The sequence below is a fragment of the Oncorhynchus masou genome, chromosome 31 (assembly GCF_036934945.1).
Source record: "Oncorhynchus masou masou isolate Uvic2021 chromosome 31, UVic_Omas_1.1, whole genome shotgun sequence".
Classification (NCBI taxonomy): Eukaryota; Metazoa; Chordata; class Actinopteri; order Salmoniformes; family Salmonidae; genus Oncorhynchus; species Oncorhynchus masou.
Genome location: NC_088242.1, coordinates 42,335,244 through 42,363,123, shown reverse-complemented (window position 1 = coordinate 42,363,123; position 27,880 = coordinate 42,335,244). Strand labels below are relative to the sequence as shown.

General features: G+C 43.8%; 1 protein-coding gene across 4 annotated transcripts; it reads left to right on the top strand.

Annotated features, from left to right (window-relative positions):
- On the top strand, positions 1 to 27,677 carry LOC135523958 (pleckstrin homology domain-containing family M member 1-like). Of its 4 annotated transcripts, none has more exons than XM_064950997.1 (12): positions 1 to 207; positions 2,403 to 2,478; positions 6,683 to 6,930; positions 12,622 to 13,251; positions 13,501 to 13,930; positions 14,205 to 14,382; positions 15,841 to 16,812; positions 16,923 to 17,068; positions 26,259 to 26,452; positions 26,699 to 26,762; positions 26,904 to 27,061; positions 27,171 to 27,677. In XM_064950997.1, the coding sequence occupies exons 2-12, from the start codon at positions 2,437 to 2,439 to the stop codon at positions 27,286 to 27,288; spliced, it is 3,180 nt and encodes a 1,059-aa protein (XP_064807069.1). In that variant the 5' UTR covers positions 1 to 207; positions 2,403 to 2,436; the 3' UTR covers positions 27,289 to 27,677. The 4 variants fall into 4 exon arrangements, with proteins under 4 accessions (XP_064807069.1, XP_064807071.1, XP_064807070.1 ...); XM_064950999.1 differs by having other exon boundaries at positions 1 to 289; XM_064950998.1 differs by having other exon boundaries at positions 1 to 484.
- The last annotated feature ends 203 nt before the right edge of the window (positions 27,678 to 27,880 follow it).

Genomic DNA, 27,880 nt, shown 5'->3' with positions numbered 1-27,880 from the left:
ATAAAACCCACAGAAGAAAAAAAAGAATATCCCGTGATGCATCTCATTGAGTTGAACCTGAATCTGAGTTAACGTTGGTTGAAGATCGAAGGCACGTCCGAGCCGATTGTTCTTTTCGTGTCAGACTCGGGAATGTACGTGTGAACGAAATGACAGCATGAGACAATGTTGCTGTCCATGTAGGAGTCAAACAAGAACAACAAACCGGTGGGGGAAAAAGTCTTGTATTGCTTCTTTTCTTTTCAAACATAGCTAACTAACGACGCCGGTAGCCCAACTTAATCACACGGTATGTAGCTAACTTAGATACGCGATGTTGGGCGTTCTCAAGCTGACTTGGATACGTAAACATTGGGCATTGAGTTTTAGGAATAAGAAAGTAGTGTTGTTTTTTGTGCACTACTGTAGTTAACGTAGCTAGGATGGACACAACAAGGAATCCAATGATCAAGCCACAACTTTTGACGCACACGGCAATGGTCTCGTGAGTACGAGTACTACTGGACGTTCCGTTTTTTCAGTTCTTTCAGGAAGTGAACCTGTCTCAATTTTGCTCTGTGGCTACATATCTTGCCATCAACAAAAACATCAGCAGACCGTCTGATTAATGTCTAGGCCTAAACTCTGAAGTGTCCACTCACTGATAGGCTACTTGAGTTTAAACCGAAAATGCAGATGTAAGATTATTTTTATTGTCAACAAATGTCACAGCCCTTTAGTCTGTTTGCTTACTTTAAATACAGCGCGTTCAGAAAGTGTTCAGACCCATTCACTTTTACCACATTTTGTTGCATTACAGCCTTATTCTAAAAAAAAATATTGTTTTCCCTCAATCTACAGTACCCCATAATGACAAAGCAAAAACAGGTTTAGAGTTTTGTGAATGTATAAAATATATTTGCATAAGTAGTAAGACCCTCAGGTGCATCCTGTTTCCATTGAACATCCTTGATGTTTCTACAACTTGATTGGAGTCCACCTGTGGTAAATTCAATTGATTGAACATGATTTGGAACACTCACTGTCTATATATAAGGTCCCACAGTTGACAGTGCATGTCAGAGCCAAACCAAGCCATGAGGTCGAAGGAATTGTTCATTACGCTCCGAGACAGGATTGTGTCGAGGAACAGATCTGAGGAAGGGTACGAAAAACAATTATGCAGCATTGAAGGTCCCCAAGAACACAGTGGCCTCTATCATTCTTAAATGGGAGAAGTTTGGAACCACCGGTACTCTTCGTAGAGTTGGCCACCCAGCCAAACTAAGCATTCAGGGGAGAAGGGCCTTGGTCAGGGGGTGACCAAGAACTCGATGGTCACTGATAGAGCTTCAGAGTTCCTCTGTGGAGATGGGAGAACCTTCCAGAAGGACAACCATCTCTGCGGCACTCCACCAATCAGGCCTTTATGGTAGAGTGGCCAGGCGGAAGCCACTCCTCAGTAAACTGCACATGACAGCCCGCTTGGAGTTTGCCAAAAGGCACCTAAAAGACTGACCATGAGAAACAATATTCTCTCGTCTGATGAAACCAAGATTGAACTCTTTGGCCTGAATGCTAAGTGTCACATCTGGAGGAAACCAGGCACTGCTCATCACCTGGCCAATACCATCCCTACGGTGAAGCGTGGTGGTGGCAGCATCATGCTGTGGGGATGTTTTTCAGCGGCAGGGACTGAGACTAGTCAGGATTGAGGGAAGCTGAACTGAGAAAAGTACAGAGATCCTTGATGAAAACCCGCTCCAGAGCGCTCAGGACCTTAGACTGGATCAAAGGCTCACCTTCCAACAGGACAATGACCCTAAGCACACAGCCAAGAAACCACAGGAGTGGCTTCGGGACAAGTCTCATTGATTTTCAGTGGCCCAGCCAGAGCCTTTACTTGAACCTGATCTAATATCTCTGGAAATACCTGAAAATAGCTATGCAGCGACACTCGCCATCCAACCTGACAGCGCTTGAGAGGATCTGCAGAGAAGAATGGGAGAAATTCCCCAAATACAGGTGCCAAGCTTGTAGTTCCATACCCAAGAAGACTCGAGGCTACCAAAGGTGCTTCAACAAAGTACTGAGTAAAGGGTCTGAATACTTATCTAAATGTGATATTTTATTTTGTGAAAACGTCTAAACCTGTTTTTGCTTCAATTGTGCGGTGTTGTGTGTAGATTGAGGGGGGGAAATGATGTAATCAATTTTAGAATAAGGCTGTAACATTACAAAATGTGGAAAAAGTCCAGGAGTCTGAACACTTTCTGAAAGCACTGTATGTCAAGTGTCACCTACATTGAGAAGAAAGGGGGCTGGGAATTGCAGAACTGACTGACAATGTACAGTGAGTTATTCTTGGTTCAGCTTGTTTTTGCCAGTATAACCACAGGGGATATCTTATGTGTATGTCACAGCGAGATGTGAGAGAAACACATCCCTGGAGGCACGATGCTAGCCACACAGACCCCAGAGGCGGAAGACGTCAAGCAGGTAGGCTCAACCTCCTTTACTGTAAATGGCCTGCCTAATCCAATAAACCACTTCCACTTGACACACAAAAGTTGATCAGATATCTTTCACAGATAGGGCCTACTTTGTTTGTGTTTGAGTGACACATGGCTGCATTACGCATTGATTCAGATTTTTCACTTTGAAATGTATGCCAAACAAAACCTGTTGATTTTCAAAGTTTCTTTGAAGAATTTACACAGAACATTTTACAAATACACATTTACTGGAAGAACTGCAGATGCAAAGTTTGGTAATAGAATTATAGTAAAATCCTTCCTTCCCCTTTTTTTTTTGTTTTTCGACCACATTTTCCCAAAACTGTCATATCTGCTCTGAATCAAGATTCAAAGATATCTGCAGAAAGAATTGGGTGTCAGCTATGACATGACAGCTTGAGCTTGAATTTGAAATTTGATTTTTTTTTTTTTCATATATCTTGGTTATTGAACTACAGTAGGTGAAGTGGATTTACATTCGGTAACAGAATTATGGTAACATAATTACATCACAGGTCCTTGATCTGTGCTATACAGAAATGCATAATTAAAGGATGAAGGCCTGAGAAGCTCAGTTCTGGTGTCTTTTAAAAGGACATTCTACTCCAAAATGAGTGTGTAGCCTGTGCATGGTCCAAATTATACTAAACAAAAATAATCGCAACATGCCACACTTTCAAAGATTTTACTGAGTTACAGTTCATATAAGGAAAAAGGTCAATTGAAATAAATTCAATAGACACTAATCTATGGATTTCACATGACGTGGGAATACAGATATGCATCTGTTGGTCACAGATATGCGTCTGTTGGTCACAGATGCCATAAGAAAAGGTAGGGACGTGGATCAGAAGACCAGTTCGTGTCTGGTGTGGCCACCATTTGCCTCATGCAGCCTGACACATCTTCGTATAGAGTTGATCAGGCTGTTGATTGTGGCCTGTGGAATGTTAGCCCACTTAGCGCTATGGCGGTCATGAAATTCTGTTAGCCGGTGATTGTCAAGCAAATAACTGCCGGTCTCGCAGTAAGTGACCGTTAATTAACAAACACATTTAGCTACTCCTGAGCTGTGTTCGAATACCCATACTAACTTACTATATACTTTTAGATTATTTTAGTATACTGTAAACGAAGGGTATCCTTTCAGTTGAGTTTGCCAACGCTTTGCCTATATACTGGAAGTTGATGCTGTTGCTATGCAACAGCATCAATGCATTTTACTCGCCCTAGCAGAGCTGTTTTCATGTTATCCACAGAGTTGGTAACTGCTCGTTTATTGACGTCGGCTATATTCAACCATTGAGCATTCGTAAAGTCTAGTTATTCTGCACTCTGGCACACTCAGACGAGTACTCTGAAATCAGAGTAGATTGCCAGAATTAACCATGTCCATTGAGAGCATACAACGACTATACCACTTAACTAAGAATGACGTGAATTATCAAGTCAATAAACATTGTAGTTAGCATATAAACTCAGCAAAAAAAGTAACGTCCCTTTTTCAGGACCCTGTCTTTCAAAGATAATTCGTAAACATCCAATTAACTTTACAGATCTTAATTTTAAAGGGTTTAAACACTGTTTCCCATGCTTGTAAAATGAACCGTAAACAAATAATGAACATGCACCTGTGGAACGGTCGTTAAGACACTAACAGCAATTAAGGTCACAGTTATGAAAACTAGAGGCCTTTCTACTGACTCTGATACAACAAAAGAAATATGCCCAGGGTCCCTGCTCATCTGTGTGAATGTGCCTTAGGCATGCTTCAAGGAGGCATGAGAACTGCAGATGTGGCCAGTGCAATAAATTGTAATGTCTGTACTGTGAGACGCCTAAGACAGGGAGACAGGAAGGATAGCTGATTGTCTTCGCAGTGGCAAACCACATGTAACAACACCTGCACAGGATCTGTACATCTGAACATCACACCTGCGGGACAGGTACAGGATGGCGGCAACAACGACTGCCCGAGTTACACCAGGAACGCACAATCCCTCCATCAGCGCTGAAAGAGGCTGGACTGAGGGCTTGTAGGCCTGTTGTAAGGCAGGTCCTCACAAGACATCACCGGCAACAACGTCGCCAATGGCCACAAACCCATGGTCGCTGGACCAGACAGAACTGGAAAAAAGTGCTCTTCATTGACAAGCTGCGGTTTTGTCTCACCAGGGGTGATGGTCAGATTTGCGTTTATTGTCAAAGGAACGAGTGTTACACCGAGGTCTGTACTCTGGAGCGGGATCGTTTTGGAGGTGGAGTGTCCGTCATGGTCTGGGGTGGTGTGTCACAGCATCATCTGACTGAGCTTGTTGTCATTGCAGGCAATATCAACACTGTGCGTTACAGGGAAGACATCCTCCTCCCTCATGTGGTACCCTTCCTGCAGGCTCATCCTGACATGACCCTTCAGCATGACAATGCCACCAGCCATACTGCTTGTTCTGTGTGTAATTTCCTGCAAGACAGGAATGTCAGTGTTCTGCGATGGCCAGCGAAGAGCCCGGATCTCAATTTCCTTGAGCATGTCTGGGACCTGTTGGAAAGGATTGTGAGGGCTAGGGCCATTCCCCCCCAGAAATGTCCGGGAACTTGCAGGTGCCTTGGTGGGGTAAGTACTGCAGTACACAGCAAGAACTGGCAAATCTGGTGCAGTCCATGAGGAGGAGATGCACTGCAGTACTTAATGCAGCTGGTGGCCACAACAGATACTGACGGTTACTTTTGATTTTGACCCCCCCTTTGTTCAGGGACACATTATTCCATTTCTGTTAGTCACATGTCTGTGGAACTTGTTCAGCTTATGTCTCAGTTGTTGAATCTTATGTTCATACAAATATTTATACATTTTCTGAAAATTAACACAGTTGACAGTGCGAGGAGTTTAGTTAATATACTGCCTGACAAGTTCAGTGTATTTGTAGCTAGCAAACATACTGGTACATACTGCTGTAATGATATGCAGTTCGTAAGGAGAGAACAAATTGCATTTGTATCTGCTCTCGTTAGACTTCAGCTGCATATTTTCTTGAAATCTGACAATGTTTTGAAACCCTACCCATTTTCTGAACAATTGTGTTATGGGCCCTAAAAGCACGGAAATAGTGTCCACTGCTTATATACTTTTAGATTTTGGCGAATTTAGTATGACATCCGGGAACTTTTGGCGTACTAACTATATCATACTATGACCAATAAGCATACTCCATTTATGTTGCAAATAGTGTGGTTATTATAAGTTTTCGAACACAGCTCTGGCTTCCACCTGTAGTCTACAAGCCACTGACGCAGACCTTTGGAACATCTACAAGTCTAATAAATCCATGTAATATATTCTACACCTTCACAATGAATCCATTATTTATTTTAGACAGGTCTAAAGAAACCTGATATGAAGGAAATGCACAGTACCAGTCAAGTTTGGACACACCTACTCATTCCATTTTTTTTTTATTTTTTTTTTACTATTTTCTACATTGTAGAATGATAGTGAAGACAACATATGCAATAACACACATGGAATCATGTACTATCCAGAAAAGTGATAAACAAATATTTTTATTCATTATTTTTATTTCCTGGGTGAATGATTTGTATTTTTATTTCTAGACGCAGGTCGCACAACAAAATAATTAGGTGCATATGTGAGTAAAATGGTCGCACCTGTATGTTGAAGGGAAACTCCACCCAAACTCTGTTTTATTGGTCCGTTGTTATAGTCCCAAAGTGTTTGCATGTCACCCATCAAGTTTTCAAGATGTAGAACTTTCAAAGTGCAGCCGGTATGAAAGCATTTTGCATCATATTTGATGCTGCGTTTATCATTCAAGGCCCACAAACTATATTGCTCCCTACCACATTTATTGCACAACTTTTTGACCCAAGGCCGTCGGCTGATCCTTGTCATCGTGACAAAATGTTTGATCTGATTGATGCCATAATGGAAGCAATGTAATGTCCCACTGCCTTTCACCTTTTTGAGTCTTCATGCAGAGGTTTTCACCAAGTTATGTAATGTACCTATGACTACATTGATTTTCACATTAATAGGCCGACATTTCAGGTTGACATTTAAAATGAGAATGATTGTAGTTGCCTTAGTGAAAGGGAAGCTGAAAGGAAGTAAACTGAGTACTATATATATCCATTTTGATTTAACCCATCTCGCCATTTTTTTTTTTTAGTGGATCAAAGAGAAGTTGGCGTGGTCACTCAAGGCTCTTCAGAAGCGCTACGTGATGACCGATGCCGTGGTAACCAGCGAGGATGGCGACGCCAACCTGCTGTGCTCTTCTCTGGAGGCAGTCTTTATCCACGGCATCAAGAGCAAATATGTCCGCTCCAAGTCCGGAGGACATGGCAGGAAAGTGGGGTCCCGGGGACCCCTTCCCCAACCTGTGTTCTGGAGCCTTCTCAAGACGGTCACTCACCGGTGGGTGGAAGCCTGGAGCTATACACTAAGAATTACACTTTCCCCTACAGATAACCCTACAGACCCCTCTAGGTGCAGTGTCCCTACCCTCAATCACTTTAGTGAGATGGCATTTGAGTATGAAAGTCTTTCTGTAGGTGCGATCAGTCTGTCGGTGACAGTTGCTGTAAGCATGACAAGTTGAAGTTCAGATAATGGGATGTTTATATCCTCTGATGCAATAAGTGCGTACAACAAATCACATTTAAACAGGGTGTCAGTGCGTTTTTAAAGTCATAAATTCATTGATCTAATTTAAAGGCCTTAATGAGTCTAAACTGAATTTAAGAAAGGTTTAACGGTCTTAAACATGTGATGGACATGACTACAGTGTTTGCGTTATTGTGCTGCTACTTGATTGTTACAACCACAGCAAAAAAAATACAAAAATGTAACATCAATTAATTATTGATAATAAATAATTACCTTGGCTCCTTGCTGCACTCACATAACAGGTGGTCAGCCTACCACGCAGTCTCCTCGTGGTATTGCAATGTAATCGGCCATAATCGCCATCCAGAAATGCTGATTGTTATGGAAACTTGAAATCCGTCCTGATTAATCGTCGACTTCTAATTTCTATGGGCTTAATATGCAGACCTGAACTTTGTTTCCTGCCTTTCTGCTTTGGGACAACAACTTCCATTGTTAGGGCGGAGACATGAGCCTCTCGTCGTTATATTCAGCTCTCTGGTATAGACCACTTGCAAATTGGAAAGAAAAGTTGGTGGGTGCATAGTGCACTGGTCGGATGCTGGCTTCCCCTAAAGTAAATTGATGTTTTGCCAAAACTACTGTCTAAACAAAAATTCTTGAAAAGACTTCACCAGAGAGCATGAATTAGCCACAGAGGATCATTAGCTTACAAAACAAAAACAGATGTGGATTGTTTTAAATCACAAGCGCTTAGGCTTATGCCTATTTGGCGAAGCCTGCAATTTCAGCAGTGTGGCAATAAGCCTAGCTTATTTATTGAGTTGTGGCTGTCAGTGAAAAGCATCTGAAATACATGTTTTAAGATAATGCGTCTTGAGTATAATTTTAAAATGGTTGACACAAGAAGGGGAAGGTTGTCCAGCTAAGATATGGCGCGTCTCTCCAGAATGCGTACACTCGGCTCTCCAGAATGCGCTCTCTAGAATGTGCTCCATTGTCTCCCGCTAATTCTTGCACATTAGTTTCATTTTGTGAATTGTTTGCCCTTTTTTATTTCTATAAATTCCCCATTACGTATGTCACCATTAAGCCTTGTAAATGTACAGTTTATCTCTGTCATTTGGTTACATTAATTTCTGTTAATGCATGTATTAGTCATTTCCTGTTCTTATTCTCGGAGTGGAGGCGTTGTTTGCAGAGTTCACAACCTGCTACACTTGGCTTTAATAGAACACCCTAAATGGGTCCCGTGATTGGACGGGCTGTTGCCAGAGGAGGGAGCACGTTAGCCTATACAATCTGAAAGACAACACTACATTTCTGACCCCGACATTGCCCTCCTCTTACCGACGCAATTTTGCTTACATCGCTGATTAGGCTACTCAACGTTCCTGCAAATGTTTGTTCTAAAACCATTATTTGGTTAATGTGCATTAACCTGCTTTCTGCAATGAAAGTGCAGTGCCTTCTGAAAGTATTCATACCCCTTGACTTTTTCCACATTGTGTTACAGCCTGAATTTAAAATAAATTACATTTAGACTTTTTTGGTCACTGGCCCACACATAATACCCCATAATGTTAAAGTGGAATTATGTTTTTTGAAAGTTTTCCAAATTAATTAAAAAGGAAAAGCTGAAATGTCTTGAGTCAATAAGTATTCAACTCCTTTGTTACGGCAAGACTAGGAGTAGAAATGTGCTTAATAAGTTTCATGGACTCACTCTGTTTGCAATAATAGTGTTTAACATGATTTTTCTGAATGACTTCCTTATCTCTGTACCCCACATATACAATTATCTCTAAGGCCACTTAGTCAAGCAGCAAATTTCAAACACAGATTCAACCACAAAGACCGGGAAAGTTTTCCAGTGCCTCGCAAAGGGCACCTATTGGTAGATGGGTAAAAATGAAAAAGCAGACATTGAATATCCCTTTGAGCATTATGAAGGTATTAATGACACTTTAGATGGTGTATCAATAAACCCAGTCACTACAAAGATACAGGTGTCCTTCCTAACTCAGTTGTTGGATAGGAAGTATACTAAAGAAAAATATTAACGCAACAATGGTTTTACTGAGTTACAATTCATCAAAGGAAATCAGTCGATTTTAATTAAATTCATTAGACCCTAATCTATAGATTTCACATGCTTGGGCAGGGGTGCAGCCATGGGTGGGCCTGGGAGGGCACAGGCTTACCCACTGGGGAGCCAGGCCCAGACAATCAGGATTTGTTTTTTTTGTGTTTTCTTCACAAAAAGGCTTTATTACAAACAAATACTCCTGTTTCATCATCTGTCCGGATGGCTGGTCTCATACGATCCTGCAGGTGAATAAGCTTAAGTCCTTGGCTGGTGTGGTTACACGTGGTCTGCTGTTGTGAGGCAGGTTGGACATACTACCAAATTCTCTAAAACGATGTTGGAGGCTGCTTATGGTAGCGCAATTAACATAAAATTCTCTGGCAACAGCTCTGGTTGATAAATACTGCAGTCAACATGACAATTACACGCTCCCTCAACTTGAGACACCTGTGTCATTTTGTGACAACTGCACATTTTAGATTGGCCTTTTACTGTCCCCAGCACAAGGTGGACCTGTGTAATGATAATGCTGTTTAATCAGCTTCTTGATATGTCACACCGGTCAGATGGATGGATTATCTTGGCAAAGGGGAAATGCTCACTAACAGGGATGTAAACAAATTTGTGCATGAAATTTGAGGGAAATAAGCTTTTTGTGTGCATGGAACATTTCTGGGGATTTTTTTATTTTATTTCAGCTCATGAAAAATGCCACAAACTATACGTGTTGCATTTATATTTTTGTTCATTGTAGTTACTCCACAATACTAACCTAAATGACAGAGTGAAAAATAAGCCAGTACAGAATAAAAATATTCCAAAACAACATGCACCACTCTTCATATTTTCAAGCATGGTGGTGGCTGCATCATGTTATGGATATGTTTGTCATCGGAATGGCGCTAAGCAAAGGCAGAATCCTAGAGGAAAACCTGCTTCAGTCTGCTTTCCAACAGACACTGGGAGACATATTCACCTTTCAGCAGGACAATAACCTAAAACGAGGCCAAATATACACTGAGTTGCACCCCCTTTTGCCCTCAGAACAGCCTCAATTAGTTGGGGCAGGGACTCAAGGTGTTGAAAGCATGCCACAGGGATGCTAGCTAATGTTGACTTCAATGCCTCCCATAAATGTTGGTTGGATGTCTTTTGGGTGTTGGACCATTCTTGAGCATGGAAAAACCCAGTAGTGTTGCAGTTCTTGACACATTCGAACAGATGTACCTGGCAGCTCCTACCATACCCTGTTCAAAGGCGCTTAAATCTACTATCTTGCCCATTCCCCCTCTGAATGTCACACACAATGTGTCTCGAGGCTTAAAAATCCTCCTTTAACCCCCCCCCCAATTCAGCTACACTGATTTTTTTTATATTTTTTTTTTTATGGATTTAACTGGTGACATCAATAAGGGATCATAGCTTTCATCTGGTCAGTTTGTGTCATGGAACGAGCAGCTGTTCCTAATGTTTTGTACACTGTGTACACTGGTTGCTTACCAAGAAGATGTTCTTGAGGGGTCTAGTTACAGTTTTGATTTAAATCACCTTGAAGATCAATGGCAAGACTTGAAAATTACTGTCTAGCAATTATCAACAACCAGCTTGACAGAGTTTTACATAATAATGTGCAAATATTGTACAATCCAAGGGTGCGACGCTCATAGTCTTACCCAGAAAGACTCACCGCTGTAAGAACACCTTTGGTAGCAATATCATGTAATTACTCTGGGTGTTTTAAATACTTGGCACCACAGGTCCCAGAGTGTTGTGGCAAGAAAAGAAAATCTGGTGCCTGTAGTTTTTCCTGATAAGGTAAAACTTTGTGCCTTATACGGTATGGCATGATCTGTTTTTAAAATGGTTGAATATGGACTCTGATGAGACCTGAAATTTTATCTAATCCGGTCACATGGTTTAGAGAGAAACTCCTGGCCTTGGGGAGGATGAGAACCCTGTCGAACTGCAGGAACCTTGTACTTGTTCATATTAATTATATTTTAGAGAAGGACTTGGGTGTTTCCTATGCACAGAGAATGCAACATGACTGGACAATAAAACTCATAGGGGAGAGCTTGCTTTATGCAGGTTTGCGTCGTGTAGTCCTGCCCTATGCAACTGTAGGCCTAATTAAACATTAACTCACAGTCCATGTCAGCTATTGTGTTTATTGATTCATTCTAGTTAATCATTTTGGATTGAAAAAGTCTAGGTTGCCAAGTCAGCCCAAATTTGAATATAAACCAAATTTGATCCCATTGTGTCAGGGCTGCAGAGTCTCTGGCCTCGTTCAAGGCTCAGCTAAAGACGGAGCTGTTCAGAAAAGCTTTCAAGGACCAATGTTAATTCTGTTCTCCTGTCCACCGGGTCTGAAGACACCTGTATATGGCTTTGATTGTCTGCTTTCAATGTTCAGTATTAGGGTTGTTTTTATTATTCCATATTTTCTTCAGCGCCTTTAGGTGTGAGAAAAGCGCTTTACAAATGACGTGTTATTATTCACATTTTCTCTAACAAATGGGCTATAAATAGCGTACACAACGTTACCGTCTGTATCTACCCCCTGCCAGAGGGTCAGGACGCATAGTAGGCTAGACTGCTGCTGTTAGTAGCCTACAGTTGATCAGACTGAAATATATTCTTGTTTCCATGCAATACAGAATGTCAGATCACTAATGTTTAGGTGTATATAGGCTGCTACATTTATATAAGAGTTTTTGCTTGTGTCTAATGTGTTATCACGCTTGCTAAATAAATACCGGAGGAAAGGGGAAAGCGCGCCTTGATCTTCGTGTGTTGTGCCCGACCTGCGACTTTCCGTGACTGACTGGTCAAGACACGCAAAAGAGCCAGCAGCAGCTCTGGGATGTCAAGGATTGTGCGCAAGTTGACAAATCATTAGGCAAATCGGTCCCCAAAAAACCAGCACCTCCATTTTATTTTAAAGCTTTGTGTCGATATATGTTATTAGGCTAAACAATATCAAGTGGTGTAGCACTGGCACATCTGATTTTAAAAGTGCTGTTCAGCCATCTAGCCACCCACAATGCTACAACATCCGTTAGGCTACAGGAGAATTTACATTGCTAAAATGGTACACCTTGATAATATGAGCCAGACCGAAGAAAATAATTCTAATAATAATTCTTGCCCACATGGGCTCCTTTTCTGGAGAGGAATATTAGCAGGTGTGTGTGTGTGTGTGTGTGGCATGCAGACCTTAATTGCATTCCAAGTGGCATTAAAAAGGTCTTAGTCTTTAAATGAAACTTCATGGACCCTGCATATACCCTGTGTTTAGTGGTTAAGCAGAATGAAGGTGGTGGTGTAGCTTGCTGTAGATGTGTATTGTTGTAGTATGTTTACTGTACATAAAACGATTCTCTAATGTCTTCTCCTGGCCCCCTCAGTGACGTGATCACGGAGCTGGAGAAGCTGAGCTTTGTGGGTACGGAGGTGGGTCGCTGCCGGGCTTGGCTGCGGCTGGCCCTCAACCACGGCCTGATGGAGTGCTACTTGGCCTCCCTGTTCCGTGAGGGCTCCAACCTGCAGGCCTACTACCAGCCCTCCGCCCTGCTCCTGGACCCTGAGGAGCGTGAGGTGCTGCTCAGTTATATCCAGGGCCTGGCTTCCCTGGTCTTTAACCTTTCGTACAAGTCAGCCGTGCTCAATGAGTGGACCACCACCCCACTGGCTCTGGCCGGCCTCTGCCCCACCACCCAGGCCGACGCTGTCGACCTTCCCAGTCTCGCCAAACACAAGGATTCTTGGGATACGGTGTCACTGTCGTCCGGCGGGTCGGATACAGTCGAAGTGCAGCATGTGGGGGCAGGGGTGCTAGGGAGGGTGATTGGTGGAGTCTCAGGGGGTAGGACCCCTCTGAATTCTTCTAATTTGAGCCTGGACACCACAGGGTCATCTCAGCTCTCCTCCAGCCTAAGCTCAGACCCCAAGAGCCCAGACAAGGATCCCTGGCCATGTGAATTGGAGATCTCTGCCGGACTGGAGAACGATGTCAATGCCAAGAGGCCTCTTAAAGAGTAAGTCGTGAGTGTGGGTCAGTGTGCCTGTCTGAAGAATTGAGGCCCTTTGAATCCCAGCCATGGTGTTAATCTCCAAACCATTAAGACATTTAGCAGATGTTTTTGTCCAGAAAAGGTGATGTAAGCAACATGCTTCAACTAACGATGTGTACAGAAATGAGTTAAATACTTAGATAACATGTTGTCCCTTGTTTCATTTGGGGATTTCTATTGACCTCTGACATTTCCTACTTTCTGTAACTGCAGTGATCTGGCAGACTTCAGGGAGAGTGCCAACATCAGTCAGGACTCCATGCATGAGGATTTGAACGTTTCCACTCCGGGTGCAGACCACCTCTCAGAGAATACGGCCTCCAGCGGCTCTGACGGCGAGGCCCAGGGGCCATTCACACCCCTCACTGGCTCCTCTAATCCTGCTTCAGTGGGGTCAGACCAGGAGGAGCCGTCCACTAAGACCCATGTCCCTTCCGAAGTGTACTCGCACACTGAAGTGCCCTCCAGTCACAGTGACTGTGTGGAGAGAACAGCGATAACTCCTCACCTGCCTGTAACAGAGACGCCACAGGAGAAAAAGACAGAAGATTCCGCTAAGAGCACCTCGGCGCCTTCAGCCCACACAAACCTATGCCTTAAAACCAGTGTGCATAGCAGGAGGATGTCTACAGACTCAATCACAGTAAGTTGAATATCTTGTGTTTTTTGTTTTTCTCTCTGTTTCCCTCTCATTCCCTTCATCAGACTCAGTCTGACTCACTCATTATGTGGTTGACCTGACCTTAAGTTCTTTGCATTCTCCTTGACCTTTTGCAATAATATTGTGCAACGTTTTTGTGCAGTTATAAAGAATTTGTGGATTTATATGGTTACAAGCTGAAACAACAATTCTATTTCAAGATTTTCCCAATTAGCCACCAATCATCACTAAGTAAAACCCGTCTTCCCTTTCTCAGCATTCCCACTCCTGGATCTCTGAGGATGACATCTATAAGCCACACCTTGAGGAACTGGTTGACCCCGATGAGTCATTACTAGGGTCTGGCCCAGCTTGTGTGAATGGATTGACCTCTCCCCCTCCAGAGCCTGAGACTCCCCAGTCTCCCCCCAGCGTGGTTCACCGCAGGCAGATAGGTAAGCTCCCAAAACCAGGAGCACCACCATTTCTATCACTTCTTGAACACAACACCTTGTGATGCAGTCTTTTATAACCAGTGCTCAACCACCACCATAAGAGTGGCCTTGGTCATGAGGTGACATGCCAAAGTATTGCTCCTAGTTTTCATCCATTGTTCTGGTTTTTGTCACACTTTTAGTTTTAAGAGAAGCAAGATGAAACAAATGATTTTGTTCAATGATGAGGAGTCATTGGAAAGTCCACAACTGACAGTATGAACTTTTTAATGCCTCTGTCAGTAATGTACATTAATTCTGTCTTACCGTCTTGGTATGTGCTTCCTCATTTTTTGCTTACAACTTCAGATAATTATAAATAGGTTATCTTGCTGGTACTTCCTCCTTATGATACAGTATGTGTAGCCCTTTACACTCCTACCCATATACGGGTTGAAAATGGTCCATTTGGACTCTGATTATGTACTTATTTTGTACATAGTGTTTCTGACACCATCTCTTATTGTTACTCTTTTTATTTATTTTTTGTTTATTTAGTAAATATTTTCTTGAACTGCATTGTTGGTTAAGGGCTTGTAAGTAAGCATTTCACGGTAAGGTTGTATTTGGCGCATGTAACAAATCAGATTTGATAAGTGCCTAAATTGGAACGCAGTGTCTGTACAGTAACATGCTATACACAATGTCAGCGCTCAGGTTCTCCGCTTCAGATCTGCATGGCTTTTGACTGGCAGCCGTTCTAAATTTGAGCACCGTGCGTGACAAGAAGTTGCCCCCTCCTGCTAATTGGGCAACTTCGGCAGATGTTTTGTTGTCTGGGGGAAATGCTGTAAACTATGAGGACTCGATGTATTTTGAACGATAATAAATACCCCTTTGATGTCATACAAGCCAGCCAAACACCTGTGAGTTCAAATGTGCGCTTCACATTTCCATATCATAAAACTCATGTAATATGCAGTGTAAAGGTAAAGGAGCCTGTCTTTGTTGTATTGTGAAGAGAATTTGCAGCAGACTTACATCTGAATGCAGATGCATTCTATGCTCACAAATTACAATCTGCTTCTTGGAATTGCATTGTGAAAGCCTAACACTGTAAAATCCTATTTTAGAATCAGCCAATCATGTTGGCAATAGAACAAGCTTTCAAATTCCCATATACTCCAAACTGTTCCCTTTTTTTCCTACCAAACATTTCAATGTAGCCCTATCCATATAGTATAGAGCTAAGGGTTACACTTATGTGTTGAATATAATTTTTGCACTGCGGTTTCATGTTCCAATTAAACCTGTTATACTTGAGTGTCATTATCAAAGTTTTATCTGGACATCTAGAGATCTGTTGTGCAGTTCTTCAATGGTGCTCCTGACTTCACTTGCTCTTTCATTCCCTCCCTTTTCTCTTTCACTCTTCTCTTTCATCCTCGACCTTCCTTTCACTCTTCCCCTCTCCTTCAGGCCTGTCCAACCCTTTCCGTGGGCTGCTGAAGCTGGGCCATCTGGAGCGGCGGGGCGCTGTGGGCTTGTGGCGGGACTACTACTGCGAGCTCTCGCCCTTCGAGTTCCGCCTCTACCTGAACGCAGAGGAGCGCACCTGCTGTGACAACTGCTCCCTGCTGCGTTGCGAAGACGCCCGCGTCACCTCGGCCGAGGGCCGCTTCGACCTGGCCTTCCCAGGGAAGAGGCTCCACCTGCGGGCAGCCAACCATGACGAGGCAGAGGACTGGGTGGACCGCATCGCAGAGGCCGTCAGCAAGTGCCGCCCGTTGCACCTCCTTGACGACCATTCAGAGGTGCTGCAGCCCACTGACAGCTTTGTCATCCTGGAAGAGCCCCCAAAATCTTCCCCTTCGTCCCCCTCCGTACCCACCAGCCCTGAGCAAGGGGGTACTGTGGTTGAGCAGGAGCAGCAGCCGCCACTTGAGCTAGACTGGACACGTCCCACAGACCCTGAGTCAGATGCCATTAAGGAAGCGGTGCTGTACCTATCCCAGGACGCAGAGGCTCGCAACTGGACTCCTCTGGTATTCTCCCTCTCCTTGGAGACTCTCAACGGCTTCCGGGTACAGGATGGGCGAAAGGTGCTGTGCTGCTCCCACCCCATCGAGGGGATACGGGACGTGGTCCCAGATGTTTCTCTGGGGGGACCGGCCTTCTTTAGGGTCGTAACGACCGGAGATACGCTCAAGCTGAGGGCCAAGAGCCCTGAGGAGGCGCGTGCCTGGAGGGGCCTCATCAGGGGAGCCCTGGACTCCTACCTGGAGAGTGGAGAGAACGGGGAGCCTAATAGCCCCGGGTTAGCCACTGGGGCAGGGGGGAACATCCACAGACTGGTGCAGCATAGACTGAAGGGGGGCGGAGTGCTGCTGGCTCATCTATATACAGTGCCCACGGAGAAGGGCCTGGACCTTCAGGGCTTCAAGTGTGCAGGTAGCTCTACAGCTCAACCTAATAACAGGAAACTCTTTTGTTAACATTAAGTTTCCCTTACCATGCCGTTACTGGGAGAGACCGAGTATGTATTACCGCCTTCTCTGCAGGTTGTCCAAAGCTGGTGGGGGTCTCCCGGGGAAAAGCCAGACTGTGCGAGTTCTCAGGGAAGTACTATTGCGACACTTGTCACCAAGGTGACGTCATCACCATACCCTCCCGCATGGTGCATAACTGGGACCTCACGCCTCGGGAGGTGAGTCTCTCACGGGGTCTATGGACCACACACACACACTCACATCCTTGGTAAAGCTTATTCTTTAGGGTTTGTATAGTCATAAAAATCCAGTCCCTGTTCCAGTTCATCCCAAAGGTGTTCAATGGGGTTGAGGTCAGGGCTCTGTGCAGGCTAGTCAAGTTCTTCCACACTGATCTTGACAAACCATTTCTGTATGGACCTCGCTTTGTGCACGTTTCATGCTGAAACAGGAAAGCGCCTTCCCCAAACTGTTGCCACAAAGTTGGAAGCACAGAATCATTTAGAATGTCATTGTATGCTGTAGTGTTAAGATTTCCCTACAATGGAACTAAGGGGCCTAGCCCGAACCATGAAAAACAGCCCCAGACCATTATTCCTTCTCTACCAAACTTTACAGTTGGCACTATGCATTGGAGCAGGTAATGTTCTGGAATCCGCTAAACCCAGATTAGTCTGTCGGACTATCAGATGGTGACGCGTGATTCATCACTCCAGAGAACGCGTTTCCACTGCTCCAGAGTCCAATGGCGGCGAGCTTTACACCACTCCAGAGAACTGCTTGGCCCATTTCATGAAGCTCCAGACTAACTGTTATTGTGCTGACGTTGCTACCAGAGGCTGTTTGGAACTCTGTAGTGAGTGTTGCAACCGAGGACAAACTATTTTTACGCGCTTCAGCACTCGCGGTCCAGTTCTGTGAGCTTGTGTTGCCTACCACTTTGAGGCTGTGCCGTTGTTGCTCCTAGATATTTCCATTTCACAATAACAGAACTTACAGTTGACCGGGGCAGCTCTAGCAGGGCATGCATTTGCCAAACTGACTTGTTGGAAAGGTGGCATCCTATGACGGTACCAAGTTGAAAGTCCAATTTGTAAGTCGCTCTGGATAAGAGCGTCTGCTAAATGACTTAAATGTAAATGTAAAGTCACTGATCTAAAGTAAGGCCATTCTACTTTCAATGTTTGTCAATGGAGATTGCATGGCTGTGTGCTCGGTTTTATACACCAGTCAGCAACGATTGTGGCTGAAATAGCCGAATCCACTAATTTGAAGGCATGTCCACATACACATAAGTATCTTATACCCTGTAGTTAACTTGTAAGCTATTATTAGCTGGTAGTAATGTTTTCGGCATGTCATCATGTCCCCCAAAAAACTTTCCTCCGAACTCACGAATAAGGCCATACAAAGTTGATTTTAAAAAATGTACCCTTCATTGAAACGATTGTTTAGTTTGATGCATCAACAACAATCTTGTTGAATCGTGAAAAAAATCTAAATAATAATTTGTGAAGAGTGAACATTTTAATTTTAGGAAAAATATTAATGTTGCCTTTCTTTTGGATTATGTGGTTTCAAAACATGTTTTGTAGATGCAGTACATTCGGAAAGTATTCAGACCCTTTGACTTTTTCCACATTTTGTTACATTACAGCCTTCTAAAAAAAAAAATAATAATTCCCTCATCAATCTACACACAATAGCCCACTATGACAAAGCAAAAACAGGTTTTTAGAAACTTTATTTTTAATACATTTGCTACCACATTTACATTATTCCTACCCTTTACTCAGTACTTTGTTGAAGCACCTTTGGCAGCGATTACAGCCTTGAGTCTTCTTGAGTATGACGCTACAAGCTTGGAACACCTGTATTTGGTGAGTTTCTCCCATTATTCTCTGCAGATCCTCTCAAGTTCTGTCAGGTTGGATGGGGAGCGTCACTGCACAGCTATTTTCAGGTCTCTCCAGTCCGGGCTCTGGCTAAGCCACTCAAGGACATTGAGATTTGTCCCAATGCCACTCACTTCACTCTGTCTTGGCTGTGTGCTTAGGGTTGTTGTCCTTTTGGAAGGTGAACCTTTGCCCGTGTCTGAGGTCCTGAGCGCTCTGGAGCAGGTTTTCATCAAGGATCTCTCTGTACTTTGCGCTGTTCATATTTCCTTTGATCCTGACTAGTCTCCCAGTCCCTGCCACTGAAAAACATCCCCACAGCATGATGCTGTCACCACCCTGCTTCGCCATAGGGATGGTGCCAGGTTTCCTCCAGATGTGACTCTTGGCATTCAGGCCAAAGTGTTCAATCTTGGTTTCATCAGACCAGAGAATCTTGTTTCTCATGGTCTGGGAGTCTTTAGGTGCCTTTTGGCAAACTCCAAGCGGGCTGTCGTGCATTTTATTGAGTAGTGGCTTCTGTCTGACCACTCTACCATAAAGGCCTGATTTGGTGGAGTGCAGAGATGGTTGTCCTTCTGGAAGGTTCTCCCATCTCCACAGAGGAGCTCTGTCAAAGTGACCATCGGGTTCTTGGTCACCTACCTGTCCAAGGCCCTTTTCCCCGATTACACACTTTGGCTGGGTGGCCAGCTCTAGCAAGTGTCTTGGTGGTTCCGAACTTGTTCCATTTAAGAATGATCGAGGCCACTGTGTTCTTGGGGACCTTCAATGCTGCAGACATTTTTTGGTACCCTTCCCCAGATCTGTGCCTCTTCACAATCCTGTCACTGAGCTCTAAGGACAAATTCCTTTGACCTCATGGCTTGGTTTTTGCTCTGACATGCACTGTCAACTGTGGGACCTTATATAGACAGGTGTGTGCCTTTCCAAATAATGTCCCATCAATGGAATTTACCACAGGTGGAATCCAATCAAGTTGTAGAAACATCTCAAGAATGATCAATGGAAACAGGATGCACCTGAGCTCAATTTCGATACTCATATTTTTTTTATTTACCCAGGTAGGCTAGTTGAACAAGTTCTCATTTGCAACTGCGACCTGGCCAAGATAAAGCAAAGCAGTTCGACACATACAACAACAGAGTTACACATGGAATAAACAAACATACAATCAATAATACAGTAGGAAAATCTATATACAGCATGTACATATGAGGTAGGATAAGAGTTAAGGCAATAAATAGGCCACGGTGGCAAAGTAATTACAATATAGCAATTAAACACTGGAATGGTAGGATGTGCAGAGGATGAATGTTCAAGTTGAGATACTGGGGTGCAAAGGAGCAAGATAAATAAATACAGTATGGGGATGGGCTATTTACAGATGAGCTATGTACAGGTGCCTAGCAGAGACTAGGTAAAGATGACCTGGAGCCAGTGGGTTTGTCGACGAGTATGAAGCGAGGGCCAGCCAACGAGAGCATACAGGTCGCAGTGGTGGGTAGTCTATGGGGCTTTGGTGACGAAACGGATGGCTCTGTGATAGACTGCATCCAATTTGTTGAGTAGTGTTGGAGGCTATTTTGTAAATGACATCGTCGAGGATTGGTAGGATGGTCAGTTTTACGAGGGTATGTTTGTTTGGCAGCATGAGTGAAGGATGCTTTGTTGTGAAATAGGAAGCCGATTTCATTTTGGAGTGGCGATGTTTAATTTGAGTGGAAGAGTTTAGTCTAACCAGACACCTAGAATATGTGGACAACTACAAATACCTAAGTCAGAACCGTCCAGAGTTTTGATGCTGGACGGGCGGGCAGGTGCGGGCAGCGATTGGTTGAAGAGCATGTATTTAGTTTTACTTGCTTTTAAGAGCAGTTGGAGGTCACGGAAGGAGAGTTGTATGGCATTGAAGCTCATCTGGAGGTCCGTTAACCTCTTGCGACGAGCAAACCCGTATCCGGGAGCGTAATCATAGCCTCAAACGCATTAGCATAACGCAACAGACATAAATACCCCTAGAAACTTTTCCTATTCATGAAAATCGCAAATGAAATAAATATATTCAAACACAAGCTTAGCCTTTTGTTAACAACGCTGTCATCTCAGATTTTCAAAAGATTCATTACAGCCAACGCTAGACAAGCATTTGTGTAAGTTTATCATGGCATAATGCTATGCTAGGCTCTGCTGGCAGCAGGCAAAATTTTCACGACAATATGAAAAGCAACCAAATTAAATAATTTACCTTTGAAGAACTTTGGATGCTTTCACTCAGGAGACTCCCAGTTAGATAGCAAATGTTCCTTTTTTCCAAAAATATTATTTTTGTAGGCGAAAAAGCTCCCATTTCTTCACCATGCTTGGCTGAGAAATCGACCGAAAAATACTACAACTATAACGCCAAACTTTTTTCAAAATTAGCTACATAATATCGACAAACACGGCAAACGTTGTTTAGGATCCATCCTCAAGGTGTTTTTAACAAATATATTCGATAATATATCCGAGGCAGTTGGTTTCTCATAAGAAGCGATTGGAAAAATGGCTACCTCAGTATTTTACGCAAGGTTTTCTGCGGGAGACACCATGTGACCACATGCCATATATGGTCCCTTACAGCCATTCTTCAAGGGAAATGCCTAAAAAGACGTCACAATGCTGTAGACACCTTGGGGAAAACGTGGAAAATGTAAGCTCATTCACAGCCATATAAGGAGTCATTGGCATGAGGCGGTTTCTAAAAATGCGTCACTTCCTGGTTGGATTTATATCTGGGTTTCGCCTGTAACATCAGTTCTGTGGCACTCACAGACAATATCTTTGCAGTTTTGGAAACGTCAGTGTCTTCTTTCCAAAGCTGTCAATTATATGCATAGTCGAGCATCTTTTCGTGGCAAAATATCTTGTTTAAAACGGGAACGTTTTTTATCCAAAAATTAAAATAGCGCCCCCTAAATCCAACTGGTTAACAGTGTCCAATGAGGGGCCAGAGGTATACATAATGGTGTCGTCTGCATAGAGGTGGATCAAAGAATCACCAGCAGCGAGAGCGACATCAATTGATGTATACAGAGAAGAGAGTCGCCCCGAGAATTGAACCCTGTGGCACCAGAGGTCCGGACAACATGCCCTCCGATTTCACTCTATCGGAGAAGTAGTTGGTGAACCAAACGCAATTATTTGAGAAACCAAGGATGTTGAGTCTGCCAATAAGAATGTTGTGATTGACATAGTCGAAAGCCTTTGCCAGGTCGATGAATATGGCTGCACAGTTATGTCTCTTATCAATGGCGGTTATATCGTTTAGGACCTTGAGCATGGCTGAGGTGCACCCATGACCAGCTCTGAAACCAGATTTCATAGCGGAGAAGGTACGGTGAGATTCGAAATGGTCGGTAATCTGTTTGTTAACTTGGCTTTCAAAGACTTTAGAAAGGTAGGGTAGAATAGATATTGGTCTGTAGCAGTTAGGGTCTAGAGTGTCTCCCCCTTTGAAGAGGGGATGACCGCGGCAGCTTTCTAATCTATGGGAATCTCAGACGATACGAAGGAGAGGTTGAACAGGCTTGTAATAGGGGTTGCAACAATTTCGGCTGATCATTTTTAGAAAGAGAGGGTCCAGATTGTCTAGCCCGGCTGATTTGTAGGGGTCCGGATTTTGCCGGTCTTTCAGAACATCAGCGATTTGGATGAAGGAGAAATGGGGGAGGCTTGGGCAAGCTGCTGTGGTGGGTGCAGAGCTGTTGACCGGGGTAGGGGTAGCCAGGTGGAAAGCATGGCCAGCTGTAGAAAAATGCTTATTGAAATTCTCAATTATTGTGGATTTATCAGTAGTGACAGTGTTTCCTAGCCTCAGTGCAGTGGGCAGCTGGGAGGAGGTGCTCTTATTATGGACTTTACAGTGTCCCAGAACTTTTTTGAGTTTGTGCTACAGGATTCAAATTTCTGTTTGAAAAAGCTAGCCTTAGCTTTCCTAACTGCCTGTGTATATTGGTTCCTAACTTCCCTGAAAAGTTGCATACCACGGGGGCTAATCGATGCTAATGCAGAACGGCCACAGGATGATTTTGTGCTGGTCAAGGGCAGCAAGGTCTGGAGTGAACCAAGGGCTATATCTATTCTTGGTTCTAAAAATTTTGAACGGAGCATGCCTATTTAAGATGGTGAGGAAGGCACTTTTTAAAGAATATCCCGTCAGTAGAGGATGCCTGGTTGAGGTCAATGTCATTCCAGGATACCCTGGCCAGGTCGATTAGAAAGACCTGTTCGCTGAAATGTTTTAGGGAGCGTTTGACAGTGATGAGGGGTGGTCGTTTGATCGCAGACCCATTACGGATGCAGGCAATGAGGCAGTGATCGCTGAGATCTTGGTTGAAAACAGCAGAGGTGTATTTGGAGGGAGAGTTAGTTAGGATGATATCTATGAGGGTGCCCGTGTTTATGGATTTGGGGTTGCACCTGGTAGGTTCATAGATCATTTGTGTGATATTGAGGGCATCAAGCTTAAGATTGTAGGATGGCTGGGGTGTTAAGCATGTCACAGTTTAGGTCACCTAGCAGCACGAGCTCAGAAGATAGATGGGGGGCAATCAACTCACATATGGTGTACAGGGCACAGCTGGGGGCAGAGGGTGGTCTATAGCAAGCGGCAACGGTGAGAGACTTGTTTCTGGAAAGGTGTACTTTTAGAAGTAAAAGCTCGAATTGTTTGGGTACAAACCTGGATAGCCTGCAGGGTTCTGTCTTACTGTCTCTGCAGTAGATTTCAACACCGCCCCTTTGGCAGTGCTATCTTGGCGGAAAATGTTTTAGTTAGGGATGGAAATGTCAGGTTTTTGGTAGTTTTCCTCAGCCAGGATTCAGACACGGGTTGGCAGAATGTGCTAAAGCGGTGTATAAAGCAAACTTTGGGAGTAGGCTTCTAATGTTAACGTGCATGAAACCAAGGCTTTTACAGTTACAGAAGTCAACAAATGAGAGCACCTGGGGAGTAGGAGTGGAGCTAGGCACTGCAGGTCCTGGATTAACCTCTACATCACCAGAGGAGAAGTAGTATAAGGGTACGGCTAAAGGTTATAAGAACTGGCCATCTCGCACGTTCGGAACAGAGTAAAAGGAGCAGGTTTCTGGGCACGATAGCATAGATTCAAGGCATAATGTACAAACAAAGGTATGGCAGGATGTGAGTACATTGGAGGTAAACCTAGGCATTGCGTAGTGATAAGAGCGCTATAGTCTCTAGAGACGTTTAAACCAGGTGATGTCATCGCATATGTGGGAGGTGGAACAACATGGTTGGTTAAGGTATCTTGAGCTGGGCTAGAGGCTCTACAGTGAAATAAGATAGTAATCAGTAATGGACAAGGCATATTCATATTAGGGGGAGGCATGCGTAGCCAAGTGATCATATGGGTCCAGTGAGTTGTTGGGCTGGCTGGGGACACGGCGATTCAGACAGTTAGCAGGGCTAGCAGTTAGCAGGCCGGGATAGCAAGCTAGCATAAGGGCCTTAGAGGGATGTTGCGATGGGGGAATGTCTGTTTTTGTCTCCTTGTGCGTTGACGTCAATTGACCAATCGTGGAATTAGTAGGGTTCAAAGTGGCAGAGGGGTCCAAGTCCAATTGGCAAAATGGATATAGTGGTCCAAGAAACTGGCCAATGGATTAGCTAACAGACCAATATGCTCTAGATAGCTAGCAGGCCGCGTTAGCAGAATGGGCCTTCAGGGGACGTTGCGCCTGAGGGACCTGTTGGGATCCTCGGGCAGATAATGTTGGTATTCCAGTTGTGAAGCATTGGCAGGGTTCTGTGCCCCGTACCGGCAGTAGAAGGGGTCCAGATATTGTAGCCGAGGAGTGGGCTTCAGGAGTAGCCCAGGAGCCCTAGTCGGGAGATGGGTCTAGCATGGGCTAGCTCCAGGCTAGTTGGTGCTAGCTCCGGGACGGAAACGTTAGCCAGGAGTAGTCAACCCGGGTTGCGGTTAGCTAGCTGTGATGATCCAGATGAAAAGGTTCAGAGTTTGCGGTAGGAATCCGGGGATATGGAGAGAGAAATATGTCCGGTATGCTCTGGTTTGAAACGCGTTGTACGAACTGGCGAGAGCTTTACGAGCTAAAGGTTAGCTGATGACTGCTAGCAATTGTTAGCTGACTGATAGCTGGTAGCTAGTTAGCTAGCTTAGCTTCAGTTGAGGTATTCCAGTTCGGAGGTAAATAGAAATACACCACATTGGGTGAGGCGGGTTGCAGGAGAGTATTTTGAAGTTGAGGTTTAGGAAAAATATTAAAAAGAATGCAAAGACAAATATATACATGGGACAAGACAAAGACGCCTGACTGCTACGCCATCTTGGATTGATATCAATAGCAAAGTGTCTGAATGCTCATGTAAATAAGGTATATCTGTTTTCACCTTGTCATTATGGGGTATTGTGTGTAGATTGAGATTTTTATTATTTATACCATTTTAGAATAAGGCTGTAACGTAACAAAATGTGGGAAAAGTCAAGGTGTCTGAATACTTTCTGAAGGCTCTGCTTTTCCAGTTGATTTGGCCATCCAATGTATAGGACATTGCAACTCAATAGATGCTAGTCAAACTGCAAAGTAAACACTTCTAAGGTATCTAAGATAAATATGACTGAAGAAAATTTGTGGGCTTGCTACTGCTGAATAAAAAGATTTGTAGCCTACCATAGCCATATGATCATTAATATATTGAATGGCGGCAGGGTAGCCTAGTGGTTAGAGCGTTGGACTAGTAACCGGAAGGTTGCAAGTTCAAACCCCCGAGCTGACAAGGTACAAATCTGTCATTCTGCCCCTGAACAGGCAGTTAACCCACTGTTCCTAGGCCGTCATTGAAAATGAGAATTTGTTCTTTAACTGACTTGCCTAGTTAAATAAAGGTAAAATTAGCAAATGATTTAAAGGCATCAAATGTATTTGGTTGCAATGTTTTACATCAAAGGGTGGTCAATCATCCTCCAGGAGAGCTAATGGGGGAGTGTGGGCTTTTGTTCCTGTCCCCCACTAACAAACCACATTTGAGAAATGAGCTACTCAACCAGACCTTGATAAACCGTCTCTGTGTTTGATCAAAAGCCTGCACACCCAGTAGCTCTCCAATCTGAGGGTTGACCATGTGTTTTATACAGCTGCCTAACAGGTATTTCACTTATGTCAGAGGGTTAAGTGCCTTGCACAACGACAGGAGATGGTACATGGGATCAGAGCACTGGCTTCCAGTGTTGATACCACATTACGCTTAATTTCTTTACACGTACATGGAGACACCGCCAATTGTTGGTCATGGAAATTTGTTGAAATTCCCTGTCAAAATGTATATGAACCCTGTTCTTATTTGCACACATCTATGGAAAAATAACTATTTTTGTAATTCTTCTTTTTTGCTTTGACATTGAACTAATCTTGTTCTCCTTTGATCAATATTGTGTGTTTGTTGCTAAACTGCTCTCGTGTGTCCTTTGCCCTGGTTGTGTACATGTAGGTCTCCAGACAGGCCCTCGAACTGCTGGCTCAGGTTGAACATGAGCCCCTGCTCAACCTTCACCTTTTGAACCCTAACCTGTGGGAGCATGTTGAGGCCATGGCCCAGGCACACAGTCTCAGACAGAGGCTGCAGCTGGTAGGAAAGTACCTGCTGACCTGCCGCAGTGGGCCATGCAAGAATATTCAGACCAGGTGTGTGTGTGTGTGTGGTGCGCGTGTGTGAGCGACTTTTTGTTTGGATGTTCTTGTATTGCAGAACTGGGTCAAATGCAAGTTTATCAAAGTGAGCTGGATCATATTGATCCTGCATTCTGAGAAATACAGTCATCCCTGGTCATTCTTTTATGTGTTCTAGACTTGGGCCAAAAGGCAATGCATTGATTATTTACACATAGGCTTTTATTGACTTTGTATAACTATTGTGTTATTTTTCTCAAGACTGGGCCTAAGGACATACCTGTTAGAATCAAGCCATCTCTACAGTGTCATGGACTTACAACAGGTATCTACTATATACAGTCATTACTTACCTGTTAGTCATTTCACTCTTTCAATTAAATAATACACATTCTTAACCTGCAAGACCACACCAAGTAGATGTTGTTAATAAGCTTAAATTGTATTTTTTTCCATGTGTGTTTAGATAGCGGAGGGAACATATGTGGCCTACTTGAATATGTTGATCCTGTTTGCCTCCAACCACGTTCAACAATGTGACCTTTGCACCCAGAGGGGTTACATCTGCCAAATCTGTCATGCCAGTGACATCATCTTCCCCTTCCAGTTCGACACCACTGTCAGGTAGGGCCCTGGTCCCTTATCACTTCAATACATTGGGATGTGTTCACTCGGTGATCAGTTCACCCCGCTCTTTCTCTCCACACACTCACTCGCTCTGTCTCCCACTCAGGTGTAAAGAGTGTAAGGCAATGTCTCACGCAACCTGCAAGGCCGAGTCGTCCTCCTGTCCACGATGCCTGCGACTTCAGAGGTATCTCGAGAGCGATCTGCAGGACTGCTCTGTTTGATCCAGTGGCCTTCCTGTAGCTGCAGAGACCTATGAAATGACAAACGACAAGTGCAGACATTCATGTCCTGCTTCTAGTTTCTTTTTTCTACATGAACTAACCTCAAGTGCAATTAGGAAGTGTGACTGTATGTACCGACCACAGACCAAACATGACCAACCGAACTGGATAGTGTAAAAAGCCAGGAACTACACAACTTGCACTAATATAGAAAGGTTTCTGCTATTGAATTAATGTGATTGACAAGGTGAAGCCCACTGATATGTTCTTACCTCTCTGAACTCTCTCTATGTCTTGAGTGTCTAAGCCACGGAATCAAATATGAAGGATGATGCAAAGAATCTACTTTATGCAAAAAAATAAAATATTAAATAAATGTATACATGTCATTGGTTGGAGGCTTGTGGTGTTATTTCATGTTTACAGGAAACACTTGCTGTATATTTCTGTACATTTATTTTTTTATTTCACCTTTATTTAACCAGGTAGGCTGGTTGAGAACAATTTCTCATTTACAACTGCGACCTGGCCTAGATGAAGTAAGCAGTGCAACACAAACAACAGAGTTACCCATGGAATAAACAAGCGTGCA

Coding starts and splice junctions, on each gene's coding strand:
- LOC135523958 (XM_064950997.1), top strand. CDS start 2,437: ATGCTAGCCACACAGACCCCAGAGGCGGAAGACGTCAAGCAG. Junction 14,383..15,840: donor GGTTCACCGCAGGCAGATAG/GTAAGCTCCCAA, acceptor CCTCTCCTTCAG/GCCTGTCCAACCCTTTCCGT. Junction 17,069..26,258: donor GGGACCTCACGCCTCGGGAG/GTGAGTCTCTCA, acceptor GTGTACATGTAG/GTCTCCAGACAGGCCCTCGA.